The 17,358-nt window shown below is 42.2% G+C and overlaps 1 protein-coding gene and 1 non-coding gene across 10 annotated transcripts in view; both read right to left on the bottom strand.

Moving 5' to 3' along the window:
- Window positions 1-17,358, bottom strand: part of ACTR3B (actin related protein 3B) — a 238,026-nt gene that overhangs the window by 195,992 nt on the left and 24,676 nt on the right. For all 9 annotated transcript variants that reach the window (XM_073887523.1, XM_073887525.1, XM_073887529.1 and 6 more), the window contains 4 exons: window positions 15,407-15,531; window positions 14,655-14,765; window positions 4,184-4,279; window positions 2,590-2,697 (listed from right to left, as the gene is read on the bottom strand). In XM_073887523.1, the coding sequence (XP_073743624.1) occupies window positions 2,590-2,697; window positions 4,184-4,279; window positions 14,655-14,765; window positions 15,407-15,531 (440 nt within the window). The remainder of the gene's footprint in view (window positions 1-2,589; window positions 2,698-4,183; window positions 4,280-14,654; window positions 14,766-15,406; window positions 15,532-17,358) is intronic.
- LOC112815930 (U6 spliceosomal RNA) lies at window positions 11,391-11,497 on the bottom strand. The gene has a single exon (XR_003206076.1). It is a non-coding gene; the product is annotated as a U6 spliceosomal RNA (small nuclear RNA).

Here is a 17,358-nt window from a genome sequence, read left to right as displayed (position 1 = left end):
CGTAGCACAGCATTTACTGAATCCCCACGCTGGGCAAAGCTCAGGACTGGAGGTCTTTTAAAATGACTGCATGCACAATTCCCTTAATGTAACCTGAGACTCTCTGGAAGCAACCAAAATGATTACATCAGAAAAGTGAAGAGAAAAACCAGTGCATTTCCAAAAAGTCATGCCGTCTGTCAGAACAGCAAACTGTTTTATGTTCCTTTAACAAGGAAAAAACTTTACCTATAAACTGTTAAACCAACTATAAACCTACTTATATTTAAGAGTCAACAATCTGGTTAAGTACACAGGGCTTAGACTCAGACAACCTGGGTTCAAATCCTGGTTCCACGACTGTCCGCTGAGTGACCACGGACAAGCCTGTCAACGCGTTTCAGCCCCAAAACCTTCATCCACACCATGGGGCAAACAATGCCCCACATGTGGTTTACAACAGAGACTTAATGAAACAGTAAGTCAAGCACATAGCACTGTTTGGGGGATGTACTCGGTACTTGATAAATGGTCCCATTTATTGTACCAAGAGCTGCACTTGTTAGGAATAATTCTGATAAGTTACCCTAAACCCTGTGCAGTTTGAGACCAGTGCTGGTCAGGAGTTGGGACCCTCTGGCTGGACTGCGGGACCAGGAGAGTACTGCAACACAGAGTTCGAAGGCCAGCCCCAACCCCTCACCAGCCATTCTGGGGGCACAAGTTGTTCCGGAAGCCAGGGCTTGGGCCCACAGCCCACTCGCTCTCTGGGGGCTGGTGGCCATAATGGACGGCTTCCTACCACAGTTCCATCTGAAAAGAGGAGACACTCCAGGCTCCACATTCCAGCACCACTTCTGTGCCACGTGCCCATGGGAGACAGGGGACGGAAGTGACTGCCAACCTCACCTTATGGGCAGGTCGGAACTAAGGATTACCAGCACCAGACCCAGTCGGCAGTTAAGCTGCAAGGACAGGTGCCCAAATTCCCCTCGTGTGTTTTCTGATGTACCTGAACTCTAGAAGTAAGAAAAGATCTGGCCTCTCCACAGTGTCCACGCTATTTGTGAAATATTTAAGATGGAAATAAAAGATATGTACAAATTATTAAAGTAAGAAAGATTAACTTAAACTCACAAGAATACTAGCTAACACAAACTATTCACAATTATTATATTCTATGCATTACATGTAGCATTTTCTAAAACGAAGTCAACCAGCGTTAAGTAAGTATTGGCTTCATCACAACATTAAAAAACATTAAAAAAAAAAACCCTACATGTCCTACAACAGGAAAATAAATGAGTAAATTATCCCATACCTACATGATAGGCTATATGCAATTATTAAATATTCACAGAATATTTAACCATAAGAAAAAATAGTAGAGATAAGTTAATATGCAAAACATAACTTCAGGATCGTATTATACAATTAGAATACACAACCAGACATAGAATATTCCAATTTTGCTTAAAATGTGCATCCTTGTGCACCTAAGAAAAAGAACTAGGAAGGTTCTCCAAACCAAAGCATAATGCGGTTCTCTGGGCAGATTTATGGGTCATGTTACTTTCTTCTCCACATTTCTCTGTTTTACACAAATTTTGTACAACAAATGTAATTTTTATAATCAGAAAAAAACTGATAAAAAGACACAGATAAAAATTTTTAAAAACACTTCCTCAGTGGACCTGTACACTACATGAAATCTGTTTTCTCTACTTCTCCTCATTTGAGACATGGGTTGGGCCAAGCAGCAGGCCTTCCAGCACCTCCACCCCCGGGGCTCTGTCTGCACTGAGGTTTGAGGGCATGATCTCAGAGAGAAGCCCGATGCTAGAATTTCCCAGTCAGCATTACAGATCGAGGAGCACTAACTCTTCACAATGACCCAGGAGAGGAGTAAGTGCACTGACACAGGCCTGGTGCTCCCAGCCCAGGATCCGCAGGTGGCACCAGCGCCTGCCCTGTCTCTCCCGACCCCTCTCCAGCAGGGGTCCCAGGACGGAGCATGGGACAAATCCGGTGTTCCTTCTTCCTGACTACTGATGTCTCTTGAAGACTGAATGAGGAGTCACTTCTCTAATGTTTTGAAAATTAAAACCAAAAAGTGACACTGCAGAGCATTCTGCGAGTCAAAATGTATAATCTCTCCTTCTTTGTTCTCGAATACATTTAAAAAAAACAAGAAGTAATTCCTCTAAAGCATGTGGTGGTCAAAGCCATACGCATCCTGTCACAGAACAAGTGGTCGTGCCCCACACCAACAATCTGGTCTCCAAGGTGCAGCTCGGCACGTAAGCCAGGAAAATCCCACAGGTGATGCTACAGCGAGGAGCAGGCAGAGGCCACAGAGTCCAAACCACGGCGGACGTCCTGACTGCAGACATCTGCCACTGCAAACTGAGAATCGCCAATGCCATGGTGAAGGGGCATCTGTCCTTTCTCCTACACCTGGGTTTCAAACCTCTCGTTACCTTTTCTAAGTACAGCCATGACTGTTAAAGTGGTATTTTAATTACACAAGGGGTTTTTTCTTTCATTTCTTCCCTTACCTCAAAATTAGGTGAGGCCTACAGAGAGTGAAGCATTGACTATCCTGCTTACCACTGGGATAGCGTGAGTGACCCCATCCCCGCTGTCAATGACGATCCCTGTTAACGTGCGTTCCCCAACTTGCCGAGAGGTCCAGGATGCAGCTAAGGCCAGCACTGCCTGCATAAAGGACGCAAAAACCGTTAGCACACAGGGAAATGTTTCTCAAGTCTTCTGCCTGCTTGTTCTCAGGCTCACTGACAAGCTCTTTCTTAGTTACTCCAAGTACCTCGCAACCTTCCCTACCCTCCATCCTCCCCCTGCCGCTCCAAAGTTCAAATTCCAAATTGCACAACACACAAATTTAATAAACTTAAACTGGATGGATCAAGTTTTCAATAAAGTAAATCAAACGTTTACAAAGGAAAGCCCAGGGAAAAGGAACTTCACTATGGAGTAAGAGGATTTTAATTTCTAAGCCACTAATTCCCAGTGTGGGTCCACAGATGGGCTGCGGTAAGATCACTTGTGGAGTTTTTTAAAAAATAGATTAGTAGGCCTCACACCCAGAAACTCTAATCTGGTAGGACCAAGGCAGTGGTGCTCAGCCAGGGGATCTCTGCAACGTCTCGAACCATTCTGGATTGTCGCGCTTGGAGAAGGGGAGGCTGGTGGTAGTGCTTCTTCTAGTGGGTAGAGGCCAGAAAGCTAAACATCCTGCAACACACAGGTCAGCCCCTACTACGCAGAACTACACATTCCGAAGCACTGAGGTTGGAAAGCCTTGGTCTGAGATGAATTCTGAGAATCTGTTCTCATATAAAAACTTCTCCAGGCAACATTGACACACTGGCTGTGGCTCAGTGTTTTCTAAAGTACTTCCCTACTCCATGGGATGTAAATAACCTGGGGAAGAGGAGACTTCTGATTAAATAAATTCGGAAGTGTTGGAAGGAACAGATTTCTTCAACGCAGGCATTCTCAGGGCCTTTACTCTGCTACTCAACTGTGAATCACCACGTGCAGGCTACAGCACGCAGGATCTCCCAAATTTTTTTCCTATGCAACTCCTCCTCCTTTTCCTTAAAAGGGACTAGTCTGATGCAGAAAATATTTTGGGAAACACCTATCTCATTATTCCCAAAATTTCAGCCAATTCCTTTATATAGGATGGCAGACAAATAACCAGCAAAACCAACAAAAATCCCCACGCTATGAACAAGTAGCTTCAAAGGAAGTTCTGTAAGTTCACGGAAACACAGGAGCCCAAAATCCATAGGGGGCCCTTTAAAAGTATTTTTTTTATTTTTTAACAGACTCTATAGTATCTTTCCTCTATTATGATCAGGAGTGAAAGAAGTCAAAAAAAGAACCACACCTACTTCCCGATCGTGTCACCCAAAGAGAAATACGTTGGATTTTAATGCATGTAAAAATAGCCAGATAAATCCTATATCAACAGCACAAACGTAAAAACTAAACCACGGAACACGTTCCCTACAGTGCTTGAGTTCAAACCTGAGTGGGTTGGGGTGTGAGCTGAGGGAGTGGGAAAGGGAAGAACACAGAACACCATCATCCCACGGAGAGCCTCCGGAATCACCGTTTCTCCCACCGCCGGACAGCTAAGGTCCGTTGGGAATTGTAAAAATAACTTTGTCTTTACCTGAACCGCAATGTAGAGTCCTGGTACATTAAATGATTCAAACATAATTTCTGCAAGATATTCTCTGTTTTCTGGCGTATTCAGTGGAGGCTCTGTCTGTAAGAAAACATTCACTATATTTAGACTTCACCCAAATTTCCTGTAATTACATCAGAGCCATGAAAAAATTAACCCAAAAGCATGTTAATTAGGATGCTGTACCGTTCCCTAATTTTACAGATAGAATACATTTACAGTGATTAATTAAAGAAATCTGGTGTGTGTCTTAAAAGCTTTAAGATGGCAAAGGCCTCTCAAAACATTTCTGCTCTTATTAACCACCCCAAAACAAGAACAAGTTACAGAAAAGGAAATTCTTTCTCCAAGAACATAATATCTAAAATACCCTGAAACTGAAAAGACCTGCAGCAAGCTGCCAAGTGCAGTAAAAACTCAACCAAGACACGTGAAGACAAACACCAAAAGGGAACACCAGTGACTCTGGATCCCAGGCAAAGAACAGAGCTCTCCACAGAAGAGCAAAAGCATGAGTCAGCCCTGGCTTGGAACCGGAATGTCCGTTTGAGCAGAAGAGCTGGAGACGCCTCCCAAGCCCCACCTGCCCTCAGAGCGCATGAGGCAAGGTCAGAGGAAACATCCTCCTTGTCAGCTACAGGGCAGGGAAGTGCAGACGAGAGGCAGCTTCACCCAGACTCCGCCCGGCCCCCAGCCCAGCCTGAGCTCAGCACACAGTCCAGGAAGAACTCCCCCAGAGTTCGGAGGTGAGGAAAGTACACACAGAAACCAGCCAGACACCATATGGAAATACTAAAAGAAAACAAGAGGGGAGAGAGAGAAAACAGGAAAAACAAACAGCAGGCAAAACACGCATGCCCAGGAAGATACAAAAACAAAGCAGATACAAATCAAGACCAAGAACAGCTCGAAAAACTCAAATATCCATTTTAAAATCATCATTATCAAATAGGAGGATTATGGAAAGATAAAAAGAATAAATAAACCTGCTTTTTGTCAATCAGCAGTACGTGGTGAACATTAATATGGACATACATCACATATTTAACGCTGCAAAAAGAAAAAAAAGAATAAATAAAAATTCTCTGGGCCTTTTGGCAAAAAAAAAAAAAAAGTCCACATGACCCTTCATTATAGACTGAACTGTGTCCCCAAAATTCGTATGTTGAAGCCCAACCCCCAAAGTGACTGTATTTGGAGATGGGGCCTCTAGGGAGGTGATCACGGTTGAACGAGGCCGTAAGAGTAGGGCCCTAATTTGCCATCATGAATGCCTTCATGAGAAAAGGAAGAGACACCCGAGAGCTCTCTCCGTCCCTACATGTCAACACAGACAAAAGGCCACGTGAGCACACGGTGAAAAGGTGGCCACCTGCCAGCCAGGAAGAGAGCCCTCACCACAAACAACCCTGACAGCACCGGGATCTTGCTCCTACAGCCTCCGGAACTGTGAGAACACAAATGCCTGTTGTTGAAGATACCCAGCCTGTGGTTCTTTGTTTCAGCAGTTTGTGCACACTTTGAAACCTTTCAAGCAGGGAAAGCACAGCTGGCCCCAGGGAAGGGGCAGAGCTTCATTTAACAATGGGACACATGGGGCCATATATATAGTCTTCTGAGCAGGAAGGTGTGACCCAAGAATTCTATATCTGGTCACACTGCCAATCAAGCATGTTACAAAAACAAAATTACCTTTAAACGTACAAGAACTTGAAGAAGTAAATTAACTCTACCAGAAGATAAAGTTCAGCCAAACAAGAAGAATGCACAAAGTACAGCCAAAGACTTACAGTGAGCAATTAATCCATGTAGGATGTAGAACTAAAGACTGTTCTTTTCTGGGGTTTATACAACAGAATGCAAATGTTACAAATTAAAACAGCAGAAATAATATCAAGCTGAGAGGTATAAAAGAAAAGGAGAGAATATAAAGACAGTGGTATCTTCTTATCATGGAATCAAACACATTGTTCTAGACTGATCACATTAGTACACATAATGTTATAAATGTTGATATGAGAACAAGTTCAGTAACAACCAATCAAAAGCAGGAGGCAGAAGGAAGGAAGGGGAGGTAAAAAAATGTGGAAATGTACCAACTTGCTCACTAATCACAGTAGGAAATAGTTAATCACCCCTAAACAAATACCAGGTAAATATACACAATCACAGTTACACTAAAAAATGTTTTAAAAAAAATACCAAATGATTAGAAAGAATACACACTCACTACAAAGCAAAAAGAAAACCAAGCCAGAGCGTTTTTTTTTCTTAACATTTTATTTATTTAGTTGAGAGAGAGAGAGAGAGACAGAGAGGGTGACAGAGATAGTAAGAGAGAGCACGAGCAGGTAGGGAGAGGGAGAAGCAGACTCCCCACTGAGAAGGGAGCCTGATGCGGGACTCGATCCCGGGACTCTGGGATTATGACCTGAGCCGAAGGCAGATGCTTTACTGACTGAGCCAACCGGGCACCCCACCAAGCCGGAGTCTTAAAAAATAAACACATAAATAAAACACATTAAACAGAGAAAGCATAACATAGTGTAAAATAGCTCATCAAAGAGCAAGCATGTCTGTCACATAGTGGCAGGCCAGACCAGTGGAGTTCACATGACGGTTCTGAAGTCCCAGCAGTTGGGTTAAATCCCAGCCTTCAATTTTATTGTGTTTGGAAAGTGATTTTCTGGGGCGCCTGGGTGGCTCAGTCATTTAAGCGGCCAGCTCTGGATTTCTGCTCAGGTCATGATCTCAGGATGCTGAGATGGAGCCCCACATCAGGCTCTGCGCTCAGCAGGGAGTCAGAGACTGCTTGAGATTCTCTCCCTCTCCTTCTGCCCCTCCCCCTGCTTGTGTGCACACACACTCTCTCTCTCTCTGATATAAATAAATTAATTTTATTTTTTTTTAAGATTTTATTTATCCGTTCATGAGAGACAGAGGGGGAGAGAGAGAGAGAGAGAGAGAGAAGCAGAGGGAGAAGCAGGCTCCCAAGGAGCAGGGAGCCCGATGCGGGACCCGATCCCAGGACCCTGGGATCATGACCTGAGCCGAAGGCAGACGCTTAACCATCTGAGCCACCCAGGTGCCCAATAAATTAATTTTAAAAAAAAGGAAAGTGATTTTCTCTCTCTGTCCGGAATTAGCACCTACCTCACAGAGGTGGAAGGATGGACGGAGTCTAAGTAAACTGCGTACAGCAGTGCCTGGCACGTGGAATGGGCTCAATGAAAGTGAGTTATTTTTACTAAAATCATTAGCAAACACAAGTGAGAAACTCACCTACTAAAAAGAAAAATGTCTCTCAGCTAAGACCATGAAACAAAATCAAGTTACATTCTGTAGGCAAGAGAGCCATCTAAAGCAAGATGTTCCAGAGAGGGCGAACGTCAGCCCTGGTTGGATGAGAAGATGAGAAACCTAAATGCCATCTTGAAGGGAGCGATTAGGTAAATTATGCCACGTCCAGAGAGTAGAACACTCCGCAGCAATTAGGAAGACCGAGCTCTCTCTATGCCTCCAGGAAACAATCTATGAGAAGCTGCTACATGAAAGAGAAAGGCGTCTCCAAGTTGTACACATGCTCAACTGTTCTTTGGTGTCAGTGATTTTTAACAAAAACTTTTTAGAAAACAGAGTGTGGGGAGGGACACGGGGAGCTGCCCCACAGGCACGGAGGCTGCTCGGCAAAAGCGGACAAGGACCAGAGTCCCGCTTCACAGCAATGTGAACAGGGAACATGACAACTACACATTTACAAACGGTCGGGAGGGTAAATTTCACATTACATGTTTGTCACAACATTTTTATTTTCTTGAAGAAAAAAGAAACAAGGTGTATGTACATGGTGTATACTTTGTTACCATGTGTATAAAACGAGTTTATGTATAATCCATATGCCTGCACACAATTACCTCTGGAAAGAGAAATAATTAGCTGGTTAAGAACTGATAAAGGCGGTTTCCTCTTGGAGGAGGGTCTGGGAACCAGAACAGAGGGGAGAAGGAAACATACTTTGCGCTGGAAATCCTTCCACACCTTTTGAATTCTGTGCTTTTGTATTACCTCATCAAACAAACAAACCTAGCGACCCACCAGCTGCATGCTTTGGTTCAGACTCCTGCACAGCAAGTGGTACAAAGCTCAAACACAGTGCCACAAGAAAGTTTTAATCACTGTAATTAGAAGCAATATATTCCCTGGATGGGAGAGAGAAAGCAATCTTAAAACACAGGAGAGAAATAATGAAATCATATGCAAAAGCAGGTTGTAAGTAAGGGATCTAAAAGTCACTCAACAATGTATTACTTATGTTAACGTGCTTATTAACGGCAGAGAATAAATTTGTTAATACCTGTAAAGTGCCCAGCACACGCTTAATGCTATAAATGGTAGTGTTTACTGTTATAGATTTCTTTCATTTAAAGCACATGATCAATGGCTACAGAGTCCAACAATATTGGCTACAATGTCCCTCTCTCAAGGAACCTCCTATCAGTCTAAAAAGTGGGGCTAATAACTAACTACCTACACCTCAAGGTTGTTGGTAGAATGAAATAAATGAGTTAATACATGTAAACACTTGGGAGGCAGGGAGCCTGGGCACATAGCATGTATTCAAGAAATTCAGCTGTAATTATCAATAAATGTTATTCAGACCAGCAGAAATAACATACATTAACTAAAGAGATCTACACTTTTTTCTCACCTTTAACAGGAATCTAAGCACTTTAATAAGTTTATTTAAAAAAAAATAAGAGGGGCATTTAAACTGCATAGAAGGGGGAGAGAAAGGTTTAAAATGTCGGAAGAGCATGAGCATAGGTCACATAGGTCAAGGAGTGCGTCCTGCCTCCCAGGTAGGAGCTTCCTGCATGGTCTAGAGCAAAAGGTGAGCCTCCAGGAAGACACCACCAGCAGGGAGTAGATTAACCCTGGCTCCCCGGACCTCTCCTGGGTTTAAGTTCTGTGTCAAATCATGTTCCAAATAACCCCAAATGAAGATTGAGTATAAACATCAAAGGAAAATAGATTTACTACATAAAAACTTGAAGTTATAGATGTTCAAAAAACATAGCCTACAAAAGCAAGGAAAAAAATCAACTGAGAAAAACATAATCTGGTGCTGACAAAAGCTTCCTATTATCTGCAAGAGCTCACAGAATAAAAAAAACGCAGGACATGCATACATCGGGATCTTACTCAGCCCTAAAAAGGACGTCCTGACACCTGCTACGACACGGATGAAACGGAGCATCACACGAAGAAATATAAGCCAGTCACAGAAGGACAAATCCTGTGTGATGCCCGCTCAGGAGGGCCCTGGAGTGGTCAGATTCACAGACCCAGAAAGTAGAGGGGTGGGTGCCAGGGGCTGGGGGAGGGGATGGGGATGCGTGTTTCATGGGGACAGAATTTCAGTTTGGGAAGATGGAAGGTTCTAGAGATGAGTGTGCTGATGGTTGCACAGCAGTGTGAATGTACTTCATGCCCCTAATTGTACACTTAAAAATAGTTAAGATGGTAAATTTTATAGTGTGTACATTTTATCACAAAAAAATTTCTAAGAAAAAAGTTCATAGAAATCATAGCAGTAAGCGAAGCAATAAAACACTGAAATGCACGAGAGCAGAGGACATGAACCAGCAATTCACAGGAGGTAATACAACTAATACAGATGTGAAAAATGTTTACAAAGTCTCAAAAAATGCAAATTAAAAACAAGGTGAATTTTTACTCCATCAAATAATCAGAAATGGTATCAACCATCACTGCCAGGAGTACAAGCAGAGTGGCCTCTGTACATCGCAGACAGAGCCTGAGGCGGTAAGCTAAAGACTCACACGGTATTAATACTTCTGGACCCTGAAATCAACACTGGTAGTTCTTTTTATAGAAAAAAATGCTCTAAATGTAGAAAGAGACTGTATGTGCAAAGACCATATTGTTTCTAACAAAATCAAGAAATTGGAAACATAGTAAACATCTAAAAGGAGCGGAACTGCTGAACAGACAGGAAGCATCCACTGGACAGATGAGTGCAGGGCCATCAATTAAGCAGGAATGATGGAAACTGCGTGAGAAAGGCAGGGGGGCGCCGGGGACACCGTACTGACTGCATCATCAAAACACATGTGAAAATACCAGATGTTGTCATTCGGTTCCTGTGACAGGACAGTGCAAAGTCCCAGAGATGGCCTCCACACGTTCTGTCGTAATCACAGTTCCGTAACGGGAGGGGTGAAGCGCTGGGTCGCGGCCTACTGGGGAAAGGCCACAGAAACTCCTAAGACAACCTCCTGTCTCACGAATCCACACAGAAAGACAACAGGAGCAAGAGAGCCACCGCGCGGGAGGAGAAGCAGCACACCCTGACAGGGCCCTTCCCTGGCCCGTGGGCTCCCCGCAGTGGACGGCCCTCTCCACACAGGCACGATCCAGCCAGGGTTTCGTCAACAGCTCAATTCTTGCTTTGCCACTGTCCTCATAGGCAGTCACATCATATGCAGTATCCATTCTCCCCTCTGCCATACTGACAGAGCACCGATCACTCACAGGAGGTGGCAGCGATCCCAGAGGGAACGCATTTCCCACACTTCCTTGTGGACAGGGATGACCAAGTAAGTTCAGGCCAATAAGAAGCAAAAGCTGGTAAGAGTATGGCTTCTAGGAAAGCACCTTATAAGGTCAGGACTCGAGTAGTAAACTCCCCTTGCCCTTAACCCCTTCTTCTCTCCTGGAATGCAGATGTGATGACTGGAGCTGCAGTAGCCAATTTGTGATCATGAGGCTTCCTTAGTGTGGGAGCCATATGCTAAAGATACTAGAGCCCAGAGATCTCTAATGACACCAGAGAACTGCCGTAGCAGCACTGGCCCCCCTACTACTGCTATCAAAGAAAAATAAAACCCCTAACTTGTTTAAGTGACTGTTTTTTATACTTTTATTACTTACTGCCAAACAATTCACCATCTGTGAAGAATTTACACTAAAATCTATGTATTTCCACTTAAGGGAAGGTTTATATTATAATTAGGTTCCTGAATCAAATTCAGCATTATTAAGGGCAATATCCTCAAAGGTTCTGAGAAACATAATCATAAATCCATTTCTTCCTCAATCCTCCATTTCTTCTACACTTCCTGCCGGTATCTGTTCCTTTAGGAGATCCAATTTATTTATTTATGTATTTTTAAATGTGGAACACTCCACAAATTTGCATGTCATCCTTGTGCAGGAGCCATGCTAATCTTCTCTGTATCGTTCCCACATTGGTGTGTGTGCTCCCAAAGTGAACACAGATCAATTTAAATAAAACTTTCCCAAACCATTATGTATAACAAGACCTAAAGTGTAAGTATTGAGTTTTTATTTTTTTAAATACTAAAGCATATGATTAAAATATCACAGGAATGCAAGCAACATAAACATTTTTGTTCATAACAATGGTAAAGTATCATCTGGTATTAATTCAGAAATGAATAATTAATCAGGACCATAAAAATCAATCCATATTTCTGGATAAAGATAGCAAAATGAACACATGTACCTAATATTGCTCCATTCCCATATGCCTCTATAACAGCAATAAAGAAACCTTTTTAAAAATATAAATCCTCAAGGAAGGAGAGAGGGAGAGGATAGTATACTGGAATCGGGGCAGCAGAGGCCGGTGGGGACGGACTTCGTGAGCCGGAGGACGTCCAGCGCTGCCCCGGCTGGTGGCTACAGCACTGTACAGAGCGGGTCTACATCATTCACAAGTCAGGACATACCACGTGGGACAGTTAATTTTATGTGCCAACTTGACCTAAGGGATGCCCAGAGAACTGGTTAAACATTATTTCTGGGTGTGCTGTGAGGCTGTTTCTGGAGATTAGCATTCAATAGACTGAGTAAAGAGATCTGTTCTCACCAATGTGCGTGGGACCAGAATAGAACAAAAAGGCAGAGGATGGGAGATTCTCTCTCTCTCTCCGCCCCCTGGGATGTCCATCCTCCCTGCTCTTGGGCTGGGATGTCCATCCTCCCTGCTCTTGGGCTGGGATGTCCATCCTCCCTGCTCTTGGACACTGGAGCTCCTCATTCTCAGGCCTTCTTGAGCAGCATGTGCTGCTTGCTTGTTCTTGCTTGATTCATATTCAAAAAATCTGCAAATCTGAAGTTATAACTCAATTTCTACTCAAGAGCACTGCAATTCTTTAAAATACATGATTCTATTTTGAACCCTGGGCAACTCAGTATTGAAAGGAGTACAATTCCCATTTGCTATCTGCTCAATCCACATGACCAATATGACTGGAGTCTCTGAAACTTCTTGAAAGATATGAGCTGTAATGAGCTCATCCTCACCCTGGTATGTTCAGATGTGTGCTCACAGAGTCAGAAAGAACAATTTTGTGAGCTACCGAGGGACCTATAATTTAGACCTCTGAGACTCTAACACCAAGAAGCTCTTATCTGATGTAGCAGATAAATGTAAATGTCTTCAATTAACTTTCTGACTTGGCCATAAATCTCTATACTTGCTTTACTCCCCTTTAACTGTTCCATTAACTGATGATTAAGGGTATAAACCTGAAAGAAATTTACCATTCTCACCACTTCCTCGAGCACCTCCTGCAATGAATGGACTTGCAGGATTCAAAGCACATTGTGTATAATAATATAATATTGTCTTATCTTTAATAAACTTGATTTTTTCTGAACATTCATTACAGATACTCCTTTCTGGCCAATGGACTTCAGCTTTTCCATATTCAAACACCTCTGATTCCTTCCTGGCAAGTGGTTTTGCCTTACTGGCCTATATGTGCCAGCTAAATTAGATAAAAATTTCTTTCATCAGGAAAAACTTCCTGTGTGGCCATGTCCTGGTGTCCTCCTGCGTGTGGAGAGAAGGGGAGAACGCTGGGCCCAGCGAGCTGGAGAAGACAGAAGGAAGCAGCCGGGCATGGTGCCTGCTCCTAAAATCCTATCCAACAGGTAGTTATGTGATGTGCTAGAGGAGGAAAAATGCCAAGTGTGACAGGTGGGAGCCTGTGATTTGTTTTGGCTATAAAGACACACTGTCAGTTTCCTGGCTCTGTATCTTACATAAACCACGGTAGATAATATACAGTGGCCTGTAAAACACAGGACCCATCCTTGGCAATTCCCAGTTGTGAAGACACAGCCAGAAAGAAGATCAGAGCACTTTCAAGGACTTGCTTTAATAGACATTAAATATATAGATTCCACTACCATAACAGTCTTATAGTTAACATATTTTAAGTCAGATAATTCTAAAGAACACTCCATATTTAACATTAGAAAGAATTAGATAATTGGATCTGGGACCATTTGACAATATACTTGTGTGGAAAAAATCCAAAGCTAAATTATGTACGTTTTAATATGCAGCTTATGTTACAGGCAATTGCTCTCTATAAAGCAAGTGTTGTGAACATGTAATTAATTTTAACTTAAAAAGAACATTTCATGGAAGGAAACACATAATGTTGAGTAGAACAACTAGAACAGACTCCATAACCGAGAGACATTTCTCCTCATGTCTTTGTAATGTTTTATTTTATCTGAACAAGATCAATTAAGTACCATAATCAGGGCCCATAACTCAGCTCAATTTTATTTTATAATAAGATTTAAACCCCGGGGCGCCTGGCTGGCTCAGTCAGAAGAGCATGAGACTCTTGATCTCGGGGGTCATGAGTTCAAGCCCCATATTGGGTATAGAGATTACTCAAAAATAAACAATAAACTAAAAAAAAAAAAAAGATTTAAACCCCGGCAAAATAATATTTTGACTCGGTTTCTTCTGCTATAAAGCAAAAAGCATAGTCATCGAGTTACTTCAGGAGGATATCGAAGTACATAGTTGTTTCCTACCCAAATGCATTCCTCCCTCCACCTTGCTTACAAATGGAGGCCTGTTTAGGTACTTACCCTCCTGGGGCCAGGTGATCAGAGATGGTCCCCCACCCAGCCCCAGGGAAGAAATGTGATTAGTCTACTGTAATTCCATTCCCCTTGCTAGTGACCAGGCCAGGCAGGGACAGATGGACACATCTGCTGGGAACCTCATTCTTACAAAACGCTTCTACCTCTGAAAGTGTATAAACTGAAAGGTGGTACAGGGGCTTGGGCGGCCACCCTGGGACCTGCAGGGAATCAACACAAGAGGCCATGCTAGAGCCCGAGGGTAATCAGCCCTGGAACCGCCCGGCTCTGGCCTTCCTCTTCTGAGAGATAATGAGCCCCTTTTGATTTTGGACATTTCTGTTGAGTCTTCTGTTATTTGCCAAAAAAGCACCCCAATTCATACAAATAGATTTAACAAGAATTAAAAACTCCAGAGAAGAATATCTTGAGTTTAAAATCTAAGTAATCCGAAAAAAAAAAATCTACGTAATTTGGAATTTTGAGGGATATAGTCCCCTTAGTTCCAGTTACTCACCATTAAAAAGTAATGATCCTCAGGTTCTGCTCGAAGATACTTAAAAATCACTTGTTCCATGAACCTTTCCATAAGATCCCAGTCTTCAATTATTCCATGTCTTATTGGCCACTATGTCAAGAGAAACCAAAATACGTCAAGCTTCAGTTCACAGCAGTAAGACTAAGAGCCCCACAACGCCCGCCCAGGACAGACTGGGTTAGTGGAGAGTCCGGCCTCCTGCACAGGGACTGACACAAATTCATGGAAAGAAACAACACGCACTTTAGCAGAGAGATTAAGCTACACTACTGTTTATATTCTACTGCACCCACTTCTAAGTACGGAGAACCATCCCAACAGACTGAAAAGTGCAGACAAGCCATGATACCATTCAATCTGGAGGTTTTTTCTTTTTTCTAAAACAAATGTCTACTTAATTTTAGTCCTTTTTTTTAATTAATCAATCTGTAACTTCCCGTACCTGACAGGTTAATTAGTCAACCTGCAACTGCACAGGAGCAGATCTTGCTTCTGCGTGTAACCCAGCACTGCTGTGTCAGTTGTGCCTTCCAGAGTTTTGTAAATTCACTTGATTGCCCACATCAGAAATACCCCATTCAAAAACAGCATACCTTCTTTTTAAACATAAGAATAAAAATAGACCCCTAACTCATAAGAACATTTCCAGATACTCTGCCATTTTGCATTATGCATTCTACCACTCTGTTCTTGGCTACACACTTAAAGAAGCAAATTCCTCAGGAGCTCACCTTCGTGGCATACGTGGGCTTATCTATGGCCTCATCCCCTATGAAAAAGTCCAGGTCATCGACTCCCCTCAACACCCTCCTTTGGGCTTGATCAACTACTTTTGCCGACTCTCTGATGGCAATACCTTAAAAAAAAAAAAAAATCACAAAGATTTCCATCACTAATCACATTTATTTGAATGATCAAGAGAGGACACTGTAATCCCCATGTATGTACAAGTACATTTTCAGTGCTAGGGTTTTATCGGGGGTGGAGGTGTTCACAGAAAACGCACTATCAATGAGTACAGAAAATACAGAAACAAGTTTTCTGTCGCAGCGTTCTTTTCAGAATGACACAAAGGAACTTCACTGATCTGCTAATCAGACAGAAATGACATCACTAAATCTCTCAATTTCATCTGGAGAAATCCCTCGAGATAGTAAATGAAATGCCCATGGAGTACAGTATATATCAATAGGTTCCAAATTTTAAAATACAATACAGAAGTAGACAAAGTTAAAAATATGATACAAAAGACTAAACTGAAAAATAATACCTATACACTCTTAAGTCATTTCACTAAAACTCTGCATCAGATTTAAAATATTTATTTTTAATCTTATCATAGGAAAATAACTGACTTCATTAAAAGGAAAAATAAAGAGATTGCTGGCTAATATCCATCATGAAAAGTACAATAATCAAATAGCTGTATTATATAAAAATACCAATGGCTTTATGATACATTATTTCATTAAGAGGTTAACCTTGGTATTTGGGAGTATACTCAGTAGTAAATAATCAAATAGGACTTCACTCCAGAATTTAACATTTAAAGAAATGTGGAAGCTTCACAAAGATTTAATTTCCCATTTAAATTCCTAAGCCTTGATCACCCTCTGAGCTCCCATTAATTCATCTTCATCAAATTTATTCCAAAACAAATTAGTAAACATATACAATTATCTTTAAAGTAGATTATGTGAAATCCCCAATTTATTACAAATGAAGAATCGCAACAAAGCTTCACAAGTGACTGAACCCTCCCTCTCAGAAAGGCGTCTCCTGCAGTAACAGGTGGAAGAGGCGAAAAGGGAAAGGTCCAGGACAGAAACCACTCTGCCCACCTCCTTTCCTCACTCCAACTCACTGCCACATTTAGGCTCAAACCTTTCGAATTACAAAAGGTGGCACAAATCTAAGGGACAGGATTTCTGCTGGACTGAAGAAGCAGGTGTGGTGTGGAAATGCCAGGGAAAGAGCCTAGCAAGAGTGTCCAAGTCGGAGGCGGTGAGCATGGCCAGAGCCCTGAGGCTGGTGACAGGGCAGAGAAGTCTGGTGGGCCCTAACTGGCTGAGGCGATCTGTAGAAACAAATAAAACCACCTCTGAAAACTGACCACTCCACATACAGACAGACACACTGCATCACCCGATGCGCATGTACTGGGAAGGGCCCCCAGCAAGATGGCTTGCAGCAGACCTCACGGTCCTCACACGGTGTGCCAGTACAAGTGACAGATTCTATCCTCTGGGCAAGATCAAACTTAATTATGCATGAATTTAGAATTAAACTGCCAAGTCAAAATAAAAAATTGTGAAGAGACAAGGGCAAAAAGATTCTGCAATTCATGACATCATTCAAGTTTACCAGGAATTTGGGGGCAATATATTACCCCAAAGAAAAATCATCACCTTGAGGAAAAAATGCCAGACTTAGTGACGTGACACTACCACACTGAAAAACCTAAATGAAAACAAAGTAAATCTTTTCCCTCCCGAAAAAGGTAATCAAAGTACTCTGGCCCCAAATCAGTAGATCTATGTTTTAGTGGCCATTAGAAATAAGAAAAAAAAATTTTTAAAACCATAAAGTATACTTCTTTTAACTATTATTAACTATTATTATACATGAAGCAACTGAATCCATGAAACAGAGTAAAGGTATATAGAGCTTTTATTCACGATCT

Source organism: Callorhinus ursinus, unplaced genomic scaffold, assembly GCF_003265705.2.
Source record: "Callorhinus ursinus isolate GAN/ISIS: 27379988/994484 unplaced genomic scaffold, GSC_fseal_2.0 scaffold80, whole genome shotgun sequence".
NCBI lineage: Eukaryota > Metazoa > Chordata > Mammalia > Carnivora > Otariidae > Callorhinus > Callorhinus ursinus.
This window is presented reverse-complemented; position numbering and strand designations above follow the sequence as displayed.